General features: G+C 49.1%; 1 protein-coding gene across 2 annotated transcripts in view; it reads left to right on the plus strand.

Moving 5' to 3' along the window:
• The window catches only part of LOC109886410 (muscleblind-like protein 1), a 132,469-nt gene that overhangs the window by 58,003 nt on the left and 55,192 nt on the right, over nt 1-19,274 (plus strand). For both annotated transcript variants that reach the window (XM_031796213.1, XM_031796214.1), the window contains exon 3: nt 5,305-5,481. In XM_031796213.1, the coding sequence (XP_031652073.1) occupies nt 5,305-5,481 (177 nt within the window). The remainder of the gene's footprint in view (nt 1-5,304; nt 5,482-19,274) is intronic.

Consider the following 19,274-nt stretch of genomic DNA (forward strand, 5'->3'; position numbering starts at 1 on the left):
AGAGAGAGAGAGATGTAACCCAGAGCACTGCAGTCAACCTGCCATAAAGATATCCTATTAAATTACTTTTGTAATCTCTCATTCTGTGGTTCCTGCTATCTGGTTGCCATGGTATTGTCTGCTGATGCTAAATGATAGGTCCACAGTGGCAAAAAAAGTTGGATTTCTGCATTAAATTGGTCATCAAATTTGATCTGATCTTCATCACAACAATAGACAAACATAGTGTGCTAATAACTATGTAATAACACACAAATTATTGTATTTTTTTCTTGTCTATATTGATTACATCATTTAAACATTTCAACATTTCAACATTCAGTATGTGAACACCTAGGCTAATGACTTCTCCAAAAGCTAATTGGAGACAGGAGTCAGCTAAACTGGAGTCCAATCAATGAGATGAGATTGGAGATGTTCGTTAGAGTTGCCCTATAAAAAACACAATTAGAGTTTTGTCACGAGTCCGACCGAGGGTGTTTCCCCTTCCCGGGTGGGTGGCGCTCGGCAGTCGTCGTCACCGGCCTATTAGTGATTGTCTTTCCTCCCCCTCCTTGTATGTTTAGTGGTAGCACCTGTGTATGGTTAATTAGTTTGTCTTTATTAGACAGCCGGCCCGCCTGGTTGTTGTGCGGGATTATTTCTATGTAACCTTCGGCTCTGTTGTAAGAGGTACGTGTTAGTGCCTGGTCGTGATTTGTTCCATTGTACATTTTGATTCCCTGTGTTTGGGAACGTAACTTTTGTGAGCACCCTGTGGTGCGTTAGGTGCTATTAAAAGACGCACAGCATTGAACTCTCTGTCTCCTGCATTTGACTCCACACCCACGACACCCGGAGCATTACAAGTTTGCTATTCACAAAAGGCATTGCCTTCCTTTGATCAGGGAAACAGTGGGTTAACTGCCTTGTTCAGGGAAACAGTGGGTTAACTGCCTTGTTCAGGGGAGCAGTGGGTTAAACTGCCTTGTTCAGGGGAACAGTGGGTTAAACTGCCTTGTTCAGGGGAACAGTGGGTTAACTGCCTTGTTCAGGGGAACAGTGGGTTAACTGCCTTGTCCAGGGGAACAGTGGGTTAAACTGCCTTGTTCAGGGGAACAGTGGGTTAACTGCCTTGTTCAGGGGAACAGTGGGTTAACTGCCTTGTTCAGGGGAACAGTGGGTTAACTGCCTTGTTCAGGGGAACAGTGGGTTAACTGCCTTGTTCAGGGGAACAGTGGGTTAAACTGCCTTGTTCAGGGGAACAGTGGGCTAACTGCCTTGTTCAGGGGAACAGTGGGTTAACTGCCTTGTTCAGGGGAACAGTGGGTTAAACTGCCTTATTCGGGGGAACAGTGGGTTAACTGCCTTATTCGGGGGAACAGTGGGTTAAACTGCCTTATTCGGGGGAACAGTGGGTTAACTGCCTTGTTCAGGGGAACAGTGGGTTAAACTGCCTTATTCGGGGGAACAGTGGGTTAAACTGCCTTGTTCAGAGGAACAGCGGGTTAAACTGCCTTGTTCAGGGGAACAGCGGGTTAACTGCCTTGTTCAGGGGAACAGCGGGTTAACTGCCTTGTTCAGGGGAACAGCGGGTTAACTGCCTTGTTCAGGGGCAGAATGACAGATTTTTATCTTGTCATCTCGGGGATTCGATCGAGCAACCTCTCGGTTATTGGCCCAAAGCTCTAACTACTCGGCTACCTGCTGCCCCATGTTTACACGGTGTGTTCAATAAAGACATGAAAAGGTATTGTTGTGCGTTATTCGTTTAAGCAGACTGTGTTTGTCTATTGCTGTGGCTTAGATGAAGATCAGATCAAGTTTTATGGCCAATTTTTGCAGAAATCCAGGTATTTCCAAAGTGTTTACATACTGTTTCTTGCAGGAGACTGGTACAGAGAACAGACTGGTACAGACACAGCCCAGACATTCACTTAACCTGCTCTGACCCTGGATAGGAAGGAAGGTTGGGCAGAGACAGGGCTGGGCAGAGACAGGGCAGGCGAGGACAGAGACAGGGCAGGCGAGGACAGAGACAGGACAGAGACGGGACATGACAGAGACAGGACAGAGACAGGGCAGGGCAGAGACAGAGACAGGGCAGAGACAGGGCAGGGCAGAGACAGAGACAGAGACAGAGACAGAGACAGAGACAGAGACAGAGACAGAGACAGAGACAGGGCAGGGCAGAGACAGAGACAGAGACAGGGCAGAGACAGGGCAGTGCAGAGACAGGACAAAGACAGGACAGAGACAGAGACAGGGCAGGACAGAGACAGGGCAGGAGAGGACAGAGACAGGGCTGGGCAGAGACAGGGCAGGCGAGGACAGAGACAGGGCAGGCGAGGACAGAGACAGGACAGAGACATGGTGGAGACGGGACAGAGACGGGACAGAGACGGGACAGAAATGGGACTGGACAGAGACAGGACAGAGACAGGACAGAGACAGGACAGAGACAGAGACAGAGACAGAGACAGAGACAGAGACAGAGACAGAGACAGAGACAGAGACAGGACAGAGACAGAGACAGGACAGAGACATGGTAGAGACAGGGCAGAGACGGGACAGAGACGGGACAGAAACGGGACAGGACAGAGACGGGACAGAGACAGGACAGAGACAGGACAGAGACAGGGCAGGACAGAGACAGGCAGAGACGGGACAGGACAGAGACAGAGACAGAGACAGGACAGAGACAGAGACAGGACAGAGACATGGTAGAGACAGGGCAGAGACGGGACAGAGACGGGACAGGACAGCGACATGGTAGAGACAGGGCAGAGACGGGGCAGGACAGAGACATGGCAGAGACAGGGCAGAGACGGGACAGAGACGGGACAGAGACGGGACAGAGACAGGACAGAGACGGGACAGACACAGGACAGAGACAGGACAGAGACAGGGCAGGACAGAGACAGGGCAGGACAGAGACAGGACAGAGACGGGACAGAACAGAGACAGAGACAGGACAGAGACAGAGACGGGACAGGACAGAGACAGAGACAGAGACAGGGCAGGACAGAGACAGAGACAGGACAGAGACAGGGCAGGACAGCGACAGGGCAGGACAGAGACAGGACAGAGACAGAGACAGGGCAGGACAGAGACAGGGCAGGACAGAGACGGGACAGAGACAGGACAGAGACAGGACAGAGATGGGACAGGACAGAGTCAAGACAGAGACAGGACAGAGACAGGACAGAGACAGGACAGAGACAGGACAGAGACGGGACAGGACAGAGCTGGAGGCAGCGAAAGCTGAGCGGCGGTGTTATGAGGAGGCAGCACGGCAGGGTGGGTGGGACAAGAGGCGGCCACAAAAATTATTGGAGGGGGCACACGGGGAGTGTGTCAGGTAGGAGACCTGCGCCAACTGCCCGTGCTTACCATGGAGAGAGGTGGACCAGGCAGAAACCGTCAGTCAGGAGCTGCCAGAGCCGCCTGTCAGTCAGGAGCTGCCAGAGCCGCCTGTCAGTTAGGAGCTGCCAGAGCCGCCTGTCAGTCAGGAGCTGCCAGAGCTGCCTGTCAGTCAGGATCTGCCAGAGCCGCCTGTCAGTCAGGAGCTGCCAGAGCTGCCTGTCAGTCAGGATCTGCCAGAGCCGCCTGTCAGTCAGGAGCTGCCAGAGCCGCCGGTCAGTCAGGAGCTGCCAGAGCTGCCTGTCAGTCAGGAGCTGCCAGAGCCGCCGGTCAGTCAGGAGCTGCCAGAGCCGCCTGTCAGTCAGGAGCTGCCAGAGCCGCCTGTCAGTCAGGAGCTGCCAGAGCCACCTGTCAGTCAGGAGCTTGCCAGAGCCGCCTGTCAGTCAGTAGCTTCCGGAATCTCCCGCCTGTCCGGTGCTGCCGGAATCTCCCGTCCATTCGGAAACCGTTGGTAGGGTCCCCAGTCCGAGGTGGGCGGCAAGGGTCGCTGCTCGAAAGGCACAGAGGCGGGTTAAGAGGCGGATAAAGACTGTGGTGGAGTGGGGTCCACGTCCCGCGCCAGAGCCGCCACCGCGGACAGCCTTTTTTGTGGGAAAAGGAGAGGAGTCATATGCCCACGTTGAAGCCCTCTGCCTGCGCCTCCATTTGGCATGTTGACGGTTATGGTGTAGGGGTTACCGACCAACCGGCATCATACGGTCATGAGCGGAGGAGGCGACGCGAGTCAATGCAATGGAGCCAAGATGCCAAGATGGCGATTTACATTTACAGTTAGCTGGCGCTCTAAATCATAGTGTTTCCATTCCCATTTAGGGGCTTTATTGGCATAGCAAGTGAATATCTCTCTCTCTCTCTCTCACACACATTCTCTCTTTCTCTTTCTTAGTCTCTCTATCTTTCTCTCGCTCTCTCTTTTTATCTCTCTCTTTCTTGCTCTCTTTCTCTCTCTTTCTCTCTCTCTCTTCTCTCTCTCTCTCTCTACTCTCTCCTCTCTCTCTCTCTCTCTCTCTCTCTCTCTCTCTCTCTCTCCATTTGGTTGTGTATCATAATTCGGTTGGCAGGTGTAGATAGACAGCTAATCCTATTTATCTGCTTCTTTTCCTAATTTGTCTCTCATGGAGACCCAGAAGAAAGATAGAGGGCAAAGGAGAGAGTGAGATTAGAGAGAGAGAGAGAAAGAAGAGGGAGGGAAGCATGACAATGAGCCGGAGGAAGAGATGAAAAAGAGATGGAATAATTATCTTGTCACCCTCTGTTGGAATCCAGCTCCAAGGTCATGTTATTATCTATCTATCTATCTATCTATCTATCATTATCTATCTTCTATCTATCTATCTATCTATCTATCTATCTATCTATATCTATCTATCTATCTATCTATCTATCTACTATCTATCTATCTATCTATCTATCCATCTATCCATCTATCCATCTATCCTATCTATCTATCTATCTATCTATCTATCTATCTATCTATCTATCTATCTATCATATCTATCTATCTATCTATCTATCTATCTATCTATCTATCTATCTATCTATCTATCTATCTATCTATCTATCTATCTATCTATCTATCTATTCTATCTATCTATCTATCTATCTATCTGTCCATTTATATATTTATCAATCTTACTTGTATCTCTCTCTCTTTCTTTCTCTCTCTCCCTCTCTTTCTCTCTCTCTCTCTCTCTCTCTCTCTCTCTCTCTCTCTCTCTCTCTCTCTCTCTCTCTCTCTCTCTCTCTCTCTCTCTTTTTCTCTCTCTCTCTCTTTCTCTCTCTCCTTCTCTCTTTCTCTCTCTCTCTTTCTCTCCTCTCTCTCTCTCGCTCTCTTTGTCTCTCTCTCTCTCTCTCTTTCTCTCTCTCTCTCTTTGTCTCTCTCTCCTTCTCTCCTTCTCTCAGGGTCGTTGTTCCAGGGACAACTGTAAGTACCTACACCCTCCTCCCCACCTGAAGACCCAGCTGGAGATCAACGGCAGGAACAACCTGATCCAACAGAAGAACATGGCCATGCTGGCACAGCAGATGCAGCTGGCCAATGCCATGATGCCCGGCACACAGCTACATCCTACATGTATGGTGAGAGAACACACACACATGTGCACACACACACACATGTAAACACACACGCACACGCACACACACACGCACACACACACACACACACACAAACACATACATACATACACACAAACACACAAACACACACACACACACACTGGATCCAAGCCCAGCATACCAGACCCAGTCAGGCCAGGCAATGATACAAAACAGATTCAAATAGACCTGCCATTGTCCTCAGAGAAACATCCAGTTGTTTACCACTCAACTTTCATCCCTTCCTCTTCTCTTCTCATCCATTCCTCTTCTGTTCTCTTCTCATCCATTCCTCTTCTGTTCTCTTCTCGTCCTTTCCTCTTCTGTTCTCTTCTCATCCCTTCCTCTTCTGTTCTCATCCCTTCCTCTTCTGTTCTCATCCCTTCCTCTTCCGTTCTCATCCCTTCCTCTTCTGTCCTCATCCCTTCCTCTTCTGTTCTCATCCCTCCTCTTCCGTTCTCATCCCTTCATCTTCCGTTCTCATCCATTCCTCTTCTGTTCTCGTCCCTTCCTCTTCTGTTCTCGTCCCTTCCTCTTCTGTTCTCATCCCTTCCTCTTCTGTTCTCATCCCTTCCTCTTCTGTTCTCATCCCTTCCTCTTCTGTTCTCATCCATTCCTCTTCTGTTCTCTTCTCGTCCTTTCCTCTTCTGTTTCTCTTCTCATCTCTTCCTCTTCTGTTCTCATCCCTTCCTCTTCTGTTCTCATCCCTTCCTCTTCCGTTCTCATCCCTTCCTCTTCTGTCCCTCATCCCTTCCTCTTCTGTTCTCATCCCTTCCTCTTCTGTTCTCATCCCTTCTCTTCCGTTCTCATCCCTTCATCTTCCGTTCTCATCCATTCCTCTTCTGTTCTCGTCCCTTCCTCTTCTGTTCTCGTCCCTTCCTCTTCTGTTCTCATCCCTTCCTCTTCTGTTCTCATCCCTTCCTCTTCTGTTCTCATCCCTTCCTCTTCTGTTCTCGTCCCTTCCTCTTCTGTTCTCATCCCTTCCTCTTCTGTTCTCATCCCTTCCTCTTCTGTTCTCATCCCGTCTTCCTCTGTTCTCGTCCCTTCCTCTGCTGTTCTCGTCCCTTCCTCTTCTGTTCTCATCCCTTCCTCTTCTGTTCTCATCCCTTCCTCTTCTGTTCTCATCCCTTCCTCTTCTGTTCTCATCCCTTCCTCTTCTGTTCTCATCCCTTCTTCCTCTTCGTTCTCATCCCTTCCTCTTCTGTTCTCGTCCCTTCTCTCTTGGTGGGGAAAGAAAGCAGAGAATGGAGAGGTGGTGGACAGAGAAGAGAGAGTAGGATGAAACAGAGGAGATTGGAGGAGAGGTGGTGGACAGAGAAGAGAGAGTAGGATGAAACAGAGGAGATTGGAGGAGAGGTGGTGGACAGAGAAGAGAGAGTAGGATGAAACAGAGGAGATTGGAGTAGAGGTGGTGGACAGAGAAGAGAGAGAGCAGGATGAAACAGAGGAGATTGGAGTAGAGGTGGTGGACACAGAAGAGAGAGCAGGATGAAACAGATGAGATTGGAGGAGAGGTGGTGAACACAGAAGAGAGAGCAGGAGGAAACAGAGGAGATTGGAGGAGAGGTGGTGGACACAGAAGAGAGAGCAGGATGAAACAGAGGAGATTGGAGGAGAGGTGGTGGACACAGAAGAGAGAGCAGGATAAAACAGAGGAGATTGGAGTAGAGGTGGTGGACACAGAAGAGAGAGCAGGATGAAACAGAGGAGATTGGACAGAGAAGAGAGAGCAGGATGAAACAGAGGAGATTGGAGGAGAGGTGGTGGACAGAGAAGAGAGAGTAGGATGAAACAGATGAGATTGGAGGAGAGGTGGTGGACAGAGAAGAGAGAGCAGGATGAAACAGAGGAGATTGGAGGAGAGGTGGTGGACAGAGAAGAGAGAGTAGGATGAAACAGAGGAGATTGGACACAGAAGAGAGAGCAGGATGAAACAGAGGAGATTGGAGGAGAGGTGATGGACAGAGAAGGGAGAGCAGGATGAAACAGAGGAGATTGGAGTAGAGGTGGTGGACAGAGAAGAGAGAGCAGGATGAAACAGAGGAGATTGGAGTAGAGGTGGTGGACACAGAAGAGAGAGCAGGATGAAACAGAGGAGATTGGAGGAGAGGTGATGGACAGAGAAGGGAGAGCAGGATGAAACAGAGGAGATTGGAGTAGAGGTGGTGGACAGAGAAGAGAGAGCAGGATGAAACAGAGGAGATTGGAGTAGAGGTGGTGGACACAGAAGAGAGAGCAGGATGAAACAGAGGAGATAGAGGTGGAGTAGAGGTGGTGGACACAGAAGAGAGAGCAGCATGAAACAGAGGAGATTGGAGGAGAGGTGGTGGACACAGAAGAGAGAGCAGGATGAACAGAGGAGATAGAGGTGGAGTAGAGGTGGTGGACACAGAAGAGAGAGCAGGATGAAACAGAGGAGATTGGACAGAGAAGAGAGAGCAGGATGAAACAGAGGAGATTGGAGTAGAGGTGGTGGACACAGAAGAGAGAGCAGCATGAAACAGAGGAGATTGGAGTAGAGGTGGTGGACACAGAAGAGAGAGCAGGATGAAACAGAGGAGATAGAGGTGGAGTAGAGGTGGTGGACACAGAAGAGAGAGCAGGATGAAACAGAGGAGATAGAGGTGGAGTAGAGGTGGTGGACACAGAAGAGAGAGCAGGATGAAACAGAGGAGATAGAGGTGGAGTAGAGGGGTTGGACACAGAAGAGAGAGCAGGATGAAACAGAGGAGATAGAGGTGGAGTAGAGGGGTTGGACACAGAAGAGAGAGCAGGATGAAACAGAGGAGATAGAGGTGGAGTAGAGGGGTTGGACACAGAAGAGAGAGCAGGATGAAACAGAGGAGATAGAGGTGGAGTAGAGGGGTTGGACACAGAAGAGAGAGCAGGATGAAACAGAGGAGATAGAGGTGGAGTAGAGGGGTTGGACACAGAAGAGAGAGCAGGATGAAACAGAGGAGATAGAGGTGGAGTAGAGGGGTTGGACACAGAAGAGAGAGCAGGATGAAACAGAGGAGATAGAGGTGGAGTAGAGGGGTTGGACACAGAAGAGAGAGCAGGATGAAACAGAGGAGATTGGACACAGAAGAGAGAGCAGGATGAAACAGAGGAGATAGAGGTGGAGTAGAGGGGTTGGACACAGAAGAGAGAGCAGGATGAAACAGAGGAGATAGAGGTGGAGTAGAGGTGGTGGACACAGAAGAGAGAGCAGGATGAAACAGAGGCGATAGAGGTGGTGGACAGAGTTAGCTGCACATACAGTATATAGTAGAGGGTGAAAAACAGACAGGAAAAATGGACACAAAGAGAGAAACCAGGTCTCACGTTATACAAGTCAGTATTCGACGTCCATCCATGTCTGAGGATGTCATGGGATGACATGGAAACTGTCCACTAGGGGGCAACAGTGAGCATTTTTTTTACCTTCAAGTATGTTTCAGGTTTTGCTAAGGCAAAAAAAAACTCTGAAATTGATATTTTGTTTGAAGCCTATCCCAAACCTTAACCCTGACCTTAACCATTCAGAGTTACTACATAATCCTTCAAAACACCTAAACCTTCCATGAACACTTTGAAATTTGACATTTGAAACAAAATGTAACGTTTGAGTAACATGGATGAAACGTCAAATTCGGATGTGAGACTGTGAGAGAAGGTTGAAGAGAGACACAGGTAAAAGGAAGCAGGAGTTATGTGAAGGTGCTCTCCCTTTCTCTCTCGTAAACTCTCTCCACTTCTAACCCTCACACCCTCTCTTCTTCCTACTTCTCCCCTCTCTTCTTCTTCCCCATGTCTCCCTCTTCACCTCCCTCTCCTCTCAGCGTTGGCATTTTAATATCAGGCAAGTTTCTCAGCTGAGGGGGGTGTAAATTAAATCTTGGGGCTGAATGCTGATGATGCTTTATATTAGACAGAGAGAACGCTAACGGACAGCCCACATCACAATGGTTTAGGAGCCAGACTACAGTACATTCTCTATGTTTAGACAGATAGACGGTTCTATCTGGGTTCAATACAGGAAGACAACAAACCAAGCTACTTTTCAAGACTTGCGCAACTCTCAACAGTGTTACACAGTTCCTAGATGGCCGTACTTCTTCGTTGCACAAAGGAATAACCTCGACCAAATTCCAAAGACTGGTGACATCCAGTGGAAGCGGTAGGAACTGAAAACAAGTTATTAAGAAATATAGTTTCCCAATGAGAACGCACTGAACAGACAGGTTTTGCCTGCTACATAAGTTATGTTATACTCACAGACATGATTCAAACAGTTTTAGAAACTTCAGAGTGTTTTCTATCCAAATCTACTAATAATATGTATATCTGATATTCTTGGCATGAGTAGCTGGAAGTTGAAATTGGGCATGCTATTCATCCAAAAGTGAAAATGCTGCCCCCTATACCTTAAGAAGTTAAAGCAGAAATTAACAACGTGGGTTTTGTCTTTATAAATGTGTATACGCCTAACACAGGGAGAGAAAGAGGGGTTCTATTTGGGAGTCTTAGACAGGAACTCTGACAGGTAGCGCCTGAGGAGACGCTGGTGATCTGGAGGGGACTGGAACTCTGACAGGTAGCGCCTGAGGAGACGCTGGTGGTCGGAGGGGACTGGAACTCTGACAGGTAGCGCCTGAGGAGACACTGGTGGTCAGAGGGGACTGGAACTCTCACAGGTAGCGCCTGAGGAGACGCTGGTGGTCAGAGGGGACAGGAACTCTGACAGGTAGTGCCTGAGGAGACGCTGGTGGTCAGAGGGGACAGGAACTCTGACAGGTAGCGCCTGAGGAGATGCTGGTGATCGGAGGGGACTGGAACTCTGACAGGTAGCGCCTGAGGAGACGCTGGTGGTCGGCGGGGACTGGAACTCTGACAGGTAGCGCCTGAGGAGACGCTGGTGGTCAGAGGGGACAGGAACTCTGACAGGTAGCGCCTGAGGAGACGCTGGTGATCGGAGGGGACTGGAACTGTACAATGGATTTTTTCCAAAGACAGAAATGGGGAAGAGCCTCATTCAGTGTCAGTGGGAGTGTTAAGGGACATCATTAATCAGTTCGACCTAGTGGATGTTTGGAGAACTAAACTTCCAAACACAAGACAGTATACATAGGTGAAGGTTTTTGGGGCTAGGGTGAGTGCAGCCCGACTTGATCGGTTTTACATGTCTAGAAATCGGAGCAATAGGCTGCTGGGCGCTACCAGATCATCACATAACCATGGCTCGGCTGTCTATTTCACCAGGGCCCCGGCAGGCATCTTATTGGAAGTTCAATGTAAAGCTCTTACAAGATGCCACTTTTTGCTCAGGTTACCAAACATTTTGGGAAAGGTGGGGGCAGCGAAGAGAGGAGTATGAGTCTCTGAGTCAATGGTGGGATGTGGGGAAAGTGCAAATTCGGCTTTTCTCTCATCCTCAGAGGCTAGGAGAGTATTGGGGGAACTAGAGCGGTGTATTAGTGAGATAGAGGTAGAGATGGTGGGGCAAGGCAATGTAGGCCTCCAGGCTAATTTAGCCAAATTATGTAGGGACCTGGGCAGTTTTTTCCAGGTTAAAGCAAAGGGAGCACTTGTAAGAGCCAGGTTCTCCATGCTCAAGGAGATGGATGCTCCCAGATCCTTCTTCTTTGGTTTGGAAAGACAGAGCGGTGAAGCCAAGGGTATGCATTGTCTACGGCTGTCTGATGGGCGAGTGACCTCTGTAGTGGGGGAGATACGGCTGTCTGATGGTCAGGTGACCTCTGTGGTCGGGGAGATACGGCTGTCTGATGGTCAGGTGATCTCTGTGGTGGGGGAGATGTGGCTGTCTGATGGGGGGGGGGGGGTGACCTCTGTGGTGGGGGAGATGTGGCTGTCTGATGGTCAGGTGACATCTGTGGTGGGGGAGATGCGGCTGTCTGATGGGTGTGTGACCTCTGTGGTGACCTCTGTGGTGAGGGAGATGGGGCTGTCTGATGGGAGGGTGACCTCTGTGGTGGGGGAGATGCGGCTGTCTGATGGTCAGGTGACCTCTGTGGTGGGGGAGATGCGGCTGTCTGATGGGCGGGTGACCTCTGTGGTAGGGGAGATGGGGCTGTCTGATGGGAGGGTGACCTCTGTGGTGGGGGAGATGCGGCTGTCTGATGGTCAGGTGACCTCGGTGGTGGGGGAGATGCGGCTGTCTGATGGGCGGGTGTTCTCTGTGGTGACCTCTGTGGTGGGGGAGATGTGGCTGTCTGATGGGGGGGTGACCTCTGTGGTGGGGGAGATGTGGCTGTCTGATGGTCAGGTGACCTCTGTGGTGGGGGAGATGCGGCTGTCTGATGGTGAGGTGATCTCTGTGGTGGGGGAGATGCGGCTGTCTGATGGGTGTGTGACCTCTGTGGTGGGGGAGATGCGGCTGTCTGATGGGCGGGTGACCTCTGTGGTAGGGGAGATGGGGCTGTCTGATGGGAGGGTGACCTCTGTGGTGGGGGAGATGCGGCTGTCTGATGGTCAGGTGATCTCTGTGGTGGGGGAGATGCGGCTGTCTGATGGGTGTGTGACCTCTGTGGTGACCTCTGTGGTGGGGGAGATGTGGCTGTCTGATGGGGGGGTGACCTCTGTGGTGGGGGAGATGTGGCTGTCTGATGGTCAGGTGACCTCTGTGGTGGGGGAGATGCGGCTGTCTGATGGTCAGGTGATCTCTGTGGTGGGGGAGATGCGGCTGTCTGATGGGTGTGTGACCTCTGTGGTGACCTCTGTGGTGGGGGAGATGGGGCTGTCTGATGGGAGGGTGACCTCTGTGGTGGGGGAGATGCAGCTGTCTGATGGTCAGGTGACCTCTGTGGTGGGGGAGATGCGGCTGTCTGATGGTCAGGTGACCTCTGTGGTGGGTGAGATGTGGGAGCGGACTGTGGAGTTTTATACTGAATAGTGTAGGGCAGAAGTGTGTGATCCTATATGTGCTCAAGTCTTGTTCGCAGGACTCCGTAAGCTCTCTCTGGCACAGAGGGATGAAATGGACATTCCTCTGTTGTCCCATGAACTGGCAGAGGCCATAACCCAGATGTTCCCCGGTCGTGCACCGGGGGTCGATGGACTCCCAGTGGAGTTTTATAAAAGATTCTGGGGAATAATTGGACAGGACTTCTTTCGCGTGTTGCATGAATGCATCGGGGTAGGAAAGTTGCAGATCAGCTGCCGTCGGGCGGCTCTGACTCTCCTGCCCAAAAAAGGGGACCTGTGTGAACTTAAGAACTGGAGGCCTGTGGCATTACTCTGTGCAGACTACAAGATATTTGCCAAAGTCCTCTCTAACAGACTGAAGTCCCATTTGGACTCGATAGTACATAAGGACCAGACATATTGTGCACCGGGACGCTCAATCACGGACAACTAGTTCTTAATCAGGGACATGTTGGACTTGTCGAGAGGTTCTAATGTGAACTTTGGACTGGTCTCTTTAGATCAAGACAAGGCTTTTGATAGAGTGGGCCATGAGTGTATGTTTAATGTGAAGTCTGTGTTTGGGTTTGGGAAGAGGTTTTTTTAAGGAAGAACTGGGAGGGGCTGTCACAGGCAGTGGTGTCAAGACTGGCCAGGTGGAGGTGGCTCCTGTCACAGGTGTCATATAGAGGGAGGGTGCTGATAATCAACAACCTGGTGGCATCTTCCCTGTGGCATAAACTGTCTGTTCTCAATCCCCCCGCCGGTCTGCTCGCAGACCTGCAACGCAAGCTGGTGGACTTCTTCTGGTCGGACCATCACTGGCTGAAGGCAGCAGTGTTGTACATGACCGTTCATGAAGGAGGACAGGGCCTGGTGGAACTGGAGAGCAGGGTGGCTGCTTTCAGGCTAAAGGTGGTGCAGAGACTGCTGTACCATGCTGATGTTGGTTGGAGGGAGCCAGCATGCGCGCTGCTGAGGAGAGCTGGCAGATTAGGGTTGGACCGGCAGCTGTTCCTCATGAAGCTGGAGAGGCTGAGTACAGCAGGTCTCTCAGAGTTTTACTCTGCGGTGCTGAGGGCCTGGCAGCTGCTAAGGTCCACATGAGAAGGGGGTGTGGAGCCTGGGCTGTGGGTGTGGGAGGAGCCTATCTTCCACAACCCAGTCATCCCTTTGAGATCGGTTCAGTCGGCCACCCTGCAGAGGCGACTGATGGCAGCGGGTTTACAAAGGCTGGGTGACCTGAGACTGCTGGGAGAGGAGGGGTGGAAAACCCCGGAGGTCTTGGCACAACGAACAGGACTAACGTCTCTTAGGCTGCTGGAGAGATTCCTGGAGGAGGTCCAAAAGGCACAGGAGGCTAGTGAGATCAGATCTGGGACCAGATTAGTGAGATCAGATCTGGGACCAGGCTAGTGAGATCAGATCTGGGACCAGACTAGTGAGATCAGATCTGGGACCAAGCTAGGAGCCAGTGGGATGTTTCAGTGGGATGTTTCATCCTGGTTGAGACGGTTTCTAATCTAATCAAATCAAACTTTATTTGTCAAATGCATAGAAAACTGCAAGTGTAGACCTTAGTGTGAAACACTTACTTACAAGCCCAACAGTGCAGTTCAAGAAGAGTTAATCAAATATTTACCAAATAAACTAAAGTAAAAACAAGTATAAAAACTACCACAATAAATATATGCAGGGGGTACCGGTACCGAGTCAATGTGGAGGTTATATACAGGGGGTACCGGTACCGAGTCAATGTGGAGGTTATATACAGGGGGTACCGGTACCGAGTCAATGTGGAGGTTATATACAGGGGGTACCGGTACCGAGTCAATGTGGAGGCTATATACAGGGGGTACCGGTACCGAGTCAATGTGGAGGTTATATACAGGGGGTACCGGTACCAAGTCAATGTGGAGGTTATATACAGGGGGTACCGGTACCGAGTCAATGTGGAGGTTATATACAGGGTGTACCGGTACCGAGTCAATGTGGAGGTTATATACAGGGGGTACCGGTACCGAGTCAATGTGGAGGCTATATACAAGGGGTACCGGTACCGAGTCAATGTGGAGGTTATATACAGGGGGTACCGGTACCGAGTCAATGTGGAGGCTATATAAAGGGGGTACCGGTACCGAGTCAATGTGGAGGTTATATACAGGGGGTACCGGTACCGAGTCAATGTGGAGGCTATATACAGGAGGTACCGGTACCGAGTCAATGTGGAGGTTATATACAGGGGGTACCGGTACCGAGTCAATGTGGAGGTTATATACAGGGGGTACCGGTACCGAGTCAATGTGGAGGTTATATACAGGGGGTACCGGTACCGAGTCAATGTGGAGGTTATATACAGGGGGTACCGGTACCGAGTCAATGTGGAGGTTATATACAGGGGTACCGGTACCGAGTCAATGTGTAGGTTATATACAGGGGGTACCGGTACCGAGTCAATGTGTAGGTTATATATAGGGGGTACCGGTACCGAGTCAATGTGGAGGTTATATACAGGGTGTACTGGTACCGACTCAATGTGTAGGTTATATACAGGGGGTACCGGTACCGAGTCAATGTGGAGGCTATATACAGGGGGTACCGGTACCGAGTCAATGATGGAGGTTATATACAGGGGGTACCGGTACCGAGTCAATGTGGAGGTTATATACAGGGTGTACCGGTACCGACTCAATGTGTAGGTTATATACAGGGGGTACCGGTACCGAGTCAATGTGGAGGTTATATACAGGGTGTACCGGTACCGACTCAATGTGTAGGTTATATACAGGGGGTACCGGTACCGAGTCAATGTGGAGGCTATATACAGGGGGTACCGGTACCGAGTCAATGATGGAGGTTATATACAGGGGGTACCGGTACCGAGTCAATGTGGAGGTTATATACAGGGGGTACCGGTACCGAGCCAATGTGGAGGTTATATACAGGGGGTACCGGTACCGAGTCAATGTGGAGGCTATAAACAAGGTGTTACGGTACCGAGTCAATGTGGAGGCTATATACAGGGTATTACGGTACCGAATCAATGTGGAGGCTATATATAGGGAATTACGGTACCGAGTCAATGTGGAGGCTGTATGCAGGGGGTACTGGTACAGAATCAATGTGGAGGGTAGATACAGGCTGTTACGGTACAGAGTCAATGTGGAGGCTATATATAGGGTAATTGGTACACATAGGTAGGGGTGAAGTGGTTATGCATAGATAATAATCAGCGAGCAGCAGTGTACAAAATAAATTGGGGGGGGAGTCTCTCTCCTCCTGGCTGAGATGAACCTTCTCCCTCCTCCAGGATGAGGTGAACCTTCTCTCTCCTCCTGGCTGAGACTGTCTCTCTCATCCTGGATAAGGTGAACCTTCTCTCTCCTCCTGACTGAGGTGAACATTCTCGCTCCTCCTGGCTGAGGTGAACCTTCTCCCTCCTCCTGGCTGAAAAGGTCTCCCTCTGTTCTCCTGGATGAGACTGTCTCCCTCTCCTCCTGGATGAGACTGTCTCCCTCTCCTCCTGGATGAGACTGTCTCCCCCGCCTCCTGGATGAGACTGTCTCCCTCTCCTCCTGGATGAAACTGTCTCCCTCTCCTTCTGGATGAGACTGTCTCCCTCTCTCCTCCTGGATTAAATTGTCTCCCTCTCCTCCTGGAGGAGACTGTCTCCCTCTCCTCCTGGATGAGACTGTCTCCCTCTCCTTCTGGATGAGACTGTCTCCCTCTCTCCTCCTGGATTAAATTGTCTCCCTCTCCTCCTGGAGGAGACTGTCTCCCTCTCCTCCTGGATGAGACTGTCTCCCTCTCCTCCTGGATGAGACTGTCTCCCTCCTCCTGGATGAGACTGTCTCCCTCTCCTCCTGGATGAGACTGTCTCCCTCTCTCCTCCGGGATGAGACTGTCTCCCTCTCCTCCTGGATGAGACTGTCTCCCTCTCTCCTCCTGGATGAGACGGTCTCCCCTCCTCCTGGATGAGACTGTCTCCCTCTCCTCCTGGATGAGACTGTCTCCCTCTCTCCTCCTGGATGAGACTGTCTCTCTCTCCTCCTGGATGAGACTGTCTCCCTCTCCTCCTGGATGAGACTGTCTCTCTCTCCTCCTGGATGAGACTGTCTCCCTCTCCTCCTGGATGAGACTGTCTCCCTCTCTCCTCCTGGATGAGACTGTCTCCCTCTCCTCCTGGATGAGACTGTCTCTCTCTCCTCCTGGATGAGACTGTCTCCCTCTCCTCCTGGATGAGACTGTCTCTCTCTCCTCCTGGATGAGACTGTCCCTCTCTCTCTCTCCCTTTCTCTAACTCTTGTTCTGTCCCTCTCTCTCTCTCCTCCTGGATGAGACTGTCTCCCTCTCTCCTCCTCGATGAGACTGTCTCCCTCTCTCCTCCTGGTGGAGAAGGTCTGTCTCACAGAGGAATCTGTGGCTGAGGTCAGAGAGAACCTGCTACGTCAGCCAGTACAGACTCGGCGTGTCACGCGCAGGGAATGCAGCTGTCTGCTTGAACTGGTGCCAGTATCTCTCTAGAACCCTAACAATGCTCTAAGACACACTCATATGCACACACACACACACACACAATAAATATCACCACACAGATGGAGATGAGACTCGTCCCACTATGTGTGAGTGAATAGCATACTGTAGGAAACAGGAGCAGGCGTCAAGAGAACACTGCCCCTTTCTCTCCTTCTGTCTCCCTTTCTATATCTCTTGTTCTGTCTCTCTCCTTCTGTCTCCCTTTCTATATCTCTTGTTCAGTCTCTCTCCTTCTGTCTCCCTTTCTCTAACTCTTGTTCTGTCCCTCTCTCTCTCTCTCTCCCTTTCTCTAACTCTTGTTCTGTCCCTCTCTCTCTCCCTTTCTCTAACTCTTGTTCTGTCCCTCTCTCTCTCTCCCTTTCTCTAACTCTTGTTCTGTCCCTCTCTCTCTCTCTCTCCCTTTCTCTAACTCTTGTTCTGTCCCTCTCTCTCTCCCTTTCTCTAACTCTTGTTCTGTCCCTCTCTCTCTCTCCCTTTCTCTAACTCTTGTTCTGTCCCTCTCTCTCTCTCTCTCCCTTTCTCTAACTCTTGTTCTGTCCCTCTCTCTCTCTCCCTTTCTCTAACTCTTGTTCTGTCCCTCTCTCTCTCTCCCTTTCTCTAACTCTTGTTCTGTCCCTCTCTCTCTCTCTCTCCCTTTCTCTAACTCTTGTTCTGTCCCTCTCTCTCTGTCCCTTTCTCTAACTCTTGTTCTTTCCCTCTCTCTCTCTCTCCCTTTCTCTAACTCTTGTTCTGTCTCTCTCTGTATTTCACTTCTCTTCAGTCCTCACCTGGGTCACACTACTTTTGGATAGTCTGGATAGTCCTTTAGATCGCTCTACCAATTGTCATACTATCAAAAAAATGTATCTGTTTGCTAAGGTTACATTTAAGGTTATGGTAAGTTTAGAATAAGGGTTAGGTTTAGGACAAGGGTTAAGGTTAAGGTTAAGAAAAAGGGTTAAGGTTAAGGTTAAGAAAAAGGGTTAAGGTTAAGGTTAAGAAAAAGGGTTAATGTTTAGAAAAAGGGTTAAGGTTAAGGTTTAGAAAAAGGGTTAAGGTTAAGGTTTAGAAAAAGGGTTAATGTTTAGAAAAAGGGTTAAGGTTAAGGTTTAGAAAAAGGGTTAAGGTTAAGGTTTAGAAAAAGGGTTAATGTTTAGAAAAAGGGTTAAGGTTAAGGTTTAGAAAAAGGGTTAAGGTTAAGGTTTAGAAAAAGGGTTAATGTTTAGAAAAAGGGTTAAGGTTAAGGTTTAGAAAAAGGGTTAAGTTTAGAAAAAGGGTTAAGGTTAAGGTTTAGAAAAAGGGTTAAGGTTAAGGTTTAGAAAAAGGGTTAAGGTTTAGAAAAAGGGTTAAGGTTTAGAAAAAGGGTTAAGGTTTAGAAAAAGGGTTAAGGTTAAGGTTTAGAAAAAGGGTTAAGGTTAAGGTTAAGAAAAAGGGTTAAGGTTTAGAAAAAGGGTTAAGGTTTAGAAAAAGGGTTAAGGTTTAGAAAAAGGGTTAAGGTTTAGAAAAAGGGTTAAGGTTAAGGTTTAGAAAAAGGGTTAAGGTTAAGGTTTAGAAAAAGGGTTAAGGTTAAGGTTTAGAAAAAGGGTTAAGGTTAAGGTTTAGAAAAAGGGTTAAGGTTAAGGTTTAGAAAAAGGTTTAAGGTTAAGGTTTAGAAAAAGGGTTAAGGTTTAGAAAAAGGGTTCAGGTTAAGCTTTAGAAAAAGGGTTAAGGTTAAGGTTTAGAAAAAGGGTTAATGTTTAGAAAAAGGGTTAAGGTTAAGGTTTAGAAAAAGGGTTAAGGTTAAGGTTAAGAAAAAGGGTTAAGGTTAAGGTTTAGAAAAGGGTTAAGGTTAAGGTTTAGAAAAAGGGTTAAGGTTAAGGTTAAGAAAAAGGGTTAAGGTTTAGAAAAAGGGTTAAGGTTACAGTTTAGAAAAAGGGTTAAGGTTAAGGTTTAGAAAAAGGGTTAAGGTTTAGAAAAAGGGTTAAGGTTAAGCTTTAGAAAAAGGGTTAAGGTTAAGGTTTAGAAAAAGGGTTAAGGTTAAGGTTAAGAAAAAGGGTTAAGGTTTAGAAAAAGGGTTAAGGTTAAGGTTTAGAAAAAGGGTTAAGGTTAAGGTTTAGAAAAAGGGTTAAGGTTAAGCTTTAGAAAAAGGGTTAAGGTTAAGGTTTAGAAAAGGGTTAAGGTTAAGGTTTAGAAAAAGGGTTAAGGTTAAGGTTAAGAAAAAGGGTTAAGGTTTAGAAAAAGGGTTAAGGTTACAGTTTAGAAAAAGGGTTAAGGTTAAGGTTTAGAAAAAGGGTTAAGGTTTAGAAAAAGGGTTAAGGTTAAGGTTAAGAAAAAGGGTTAAGGTTTAGAAAAAGGGTTAAGGTTAAGGTTTAGAAAAA

This window comes from Oncorhynchus kisutch, linkage group LG18 (assembly GCF_002021735.2).
Source record: "Oncorhynchus kisutch isolate 150728-3 linkage group LG18, Okis_V2, whole genome shotgun sequence".
Taxonomy (NCBI): domain Eukaryota; kingdom Metazoa; phylum Chordata; class Actinopteri; order Salmoniformes; family Salmonidae; genus Oncorhynchus; species Oncorhynchus kisutch.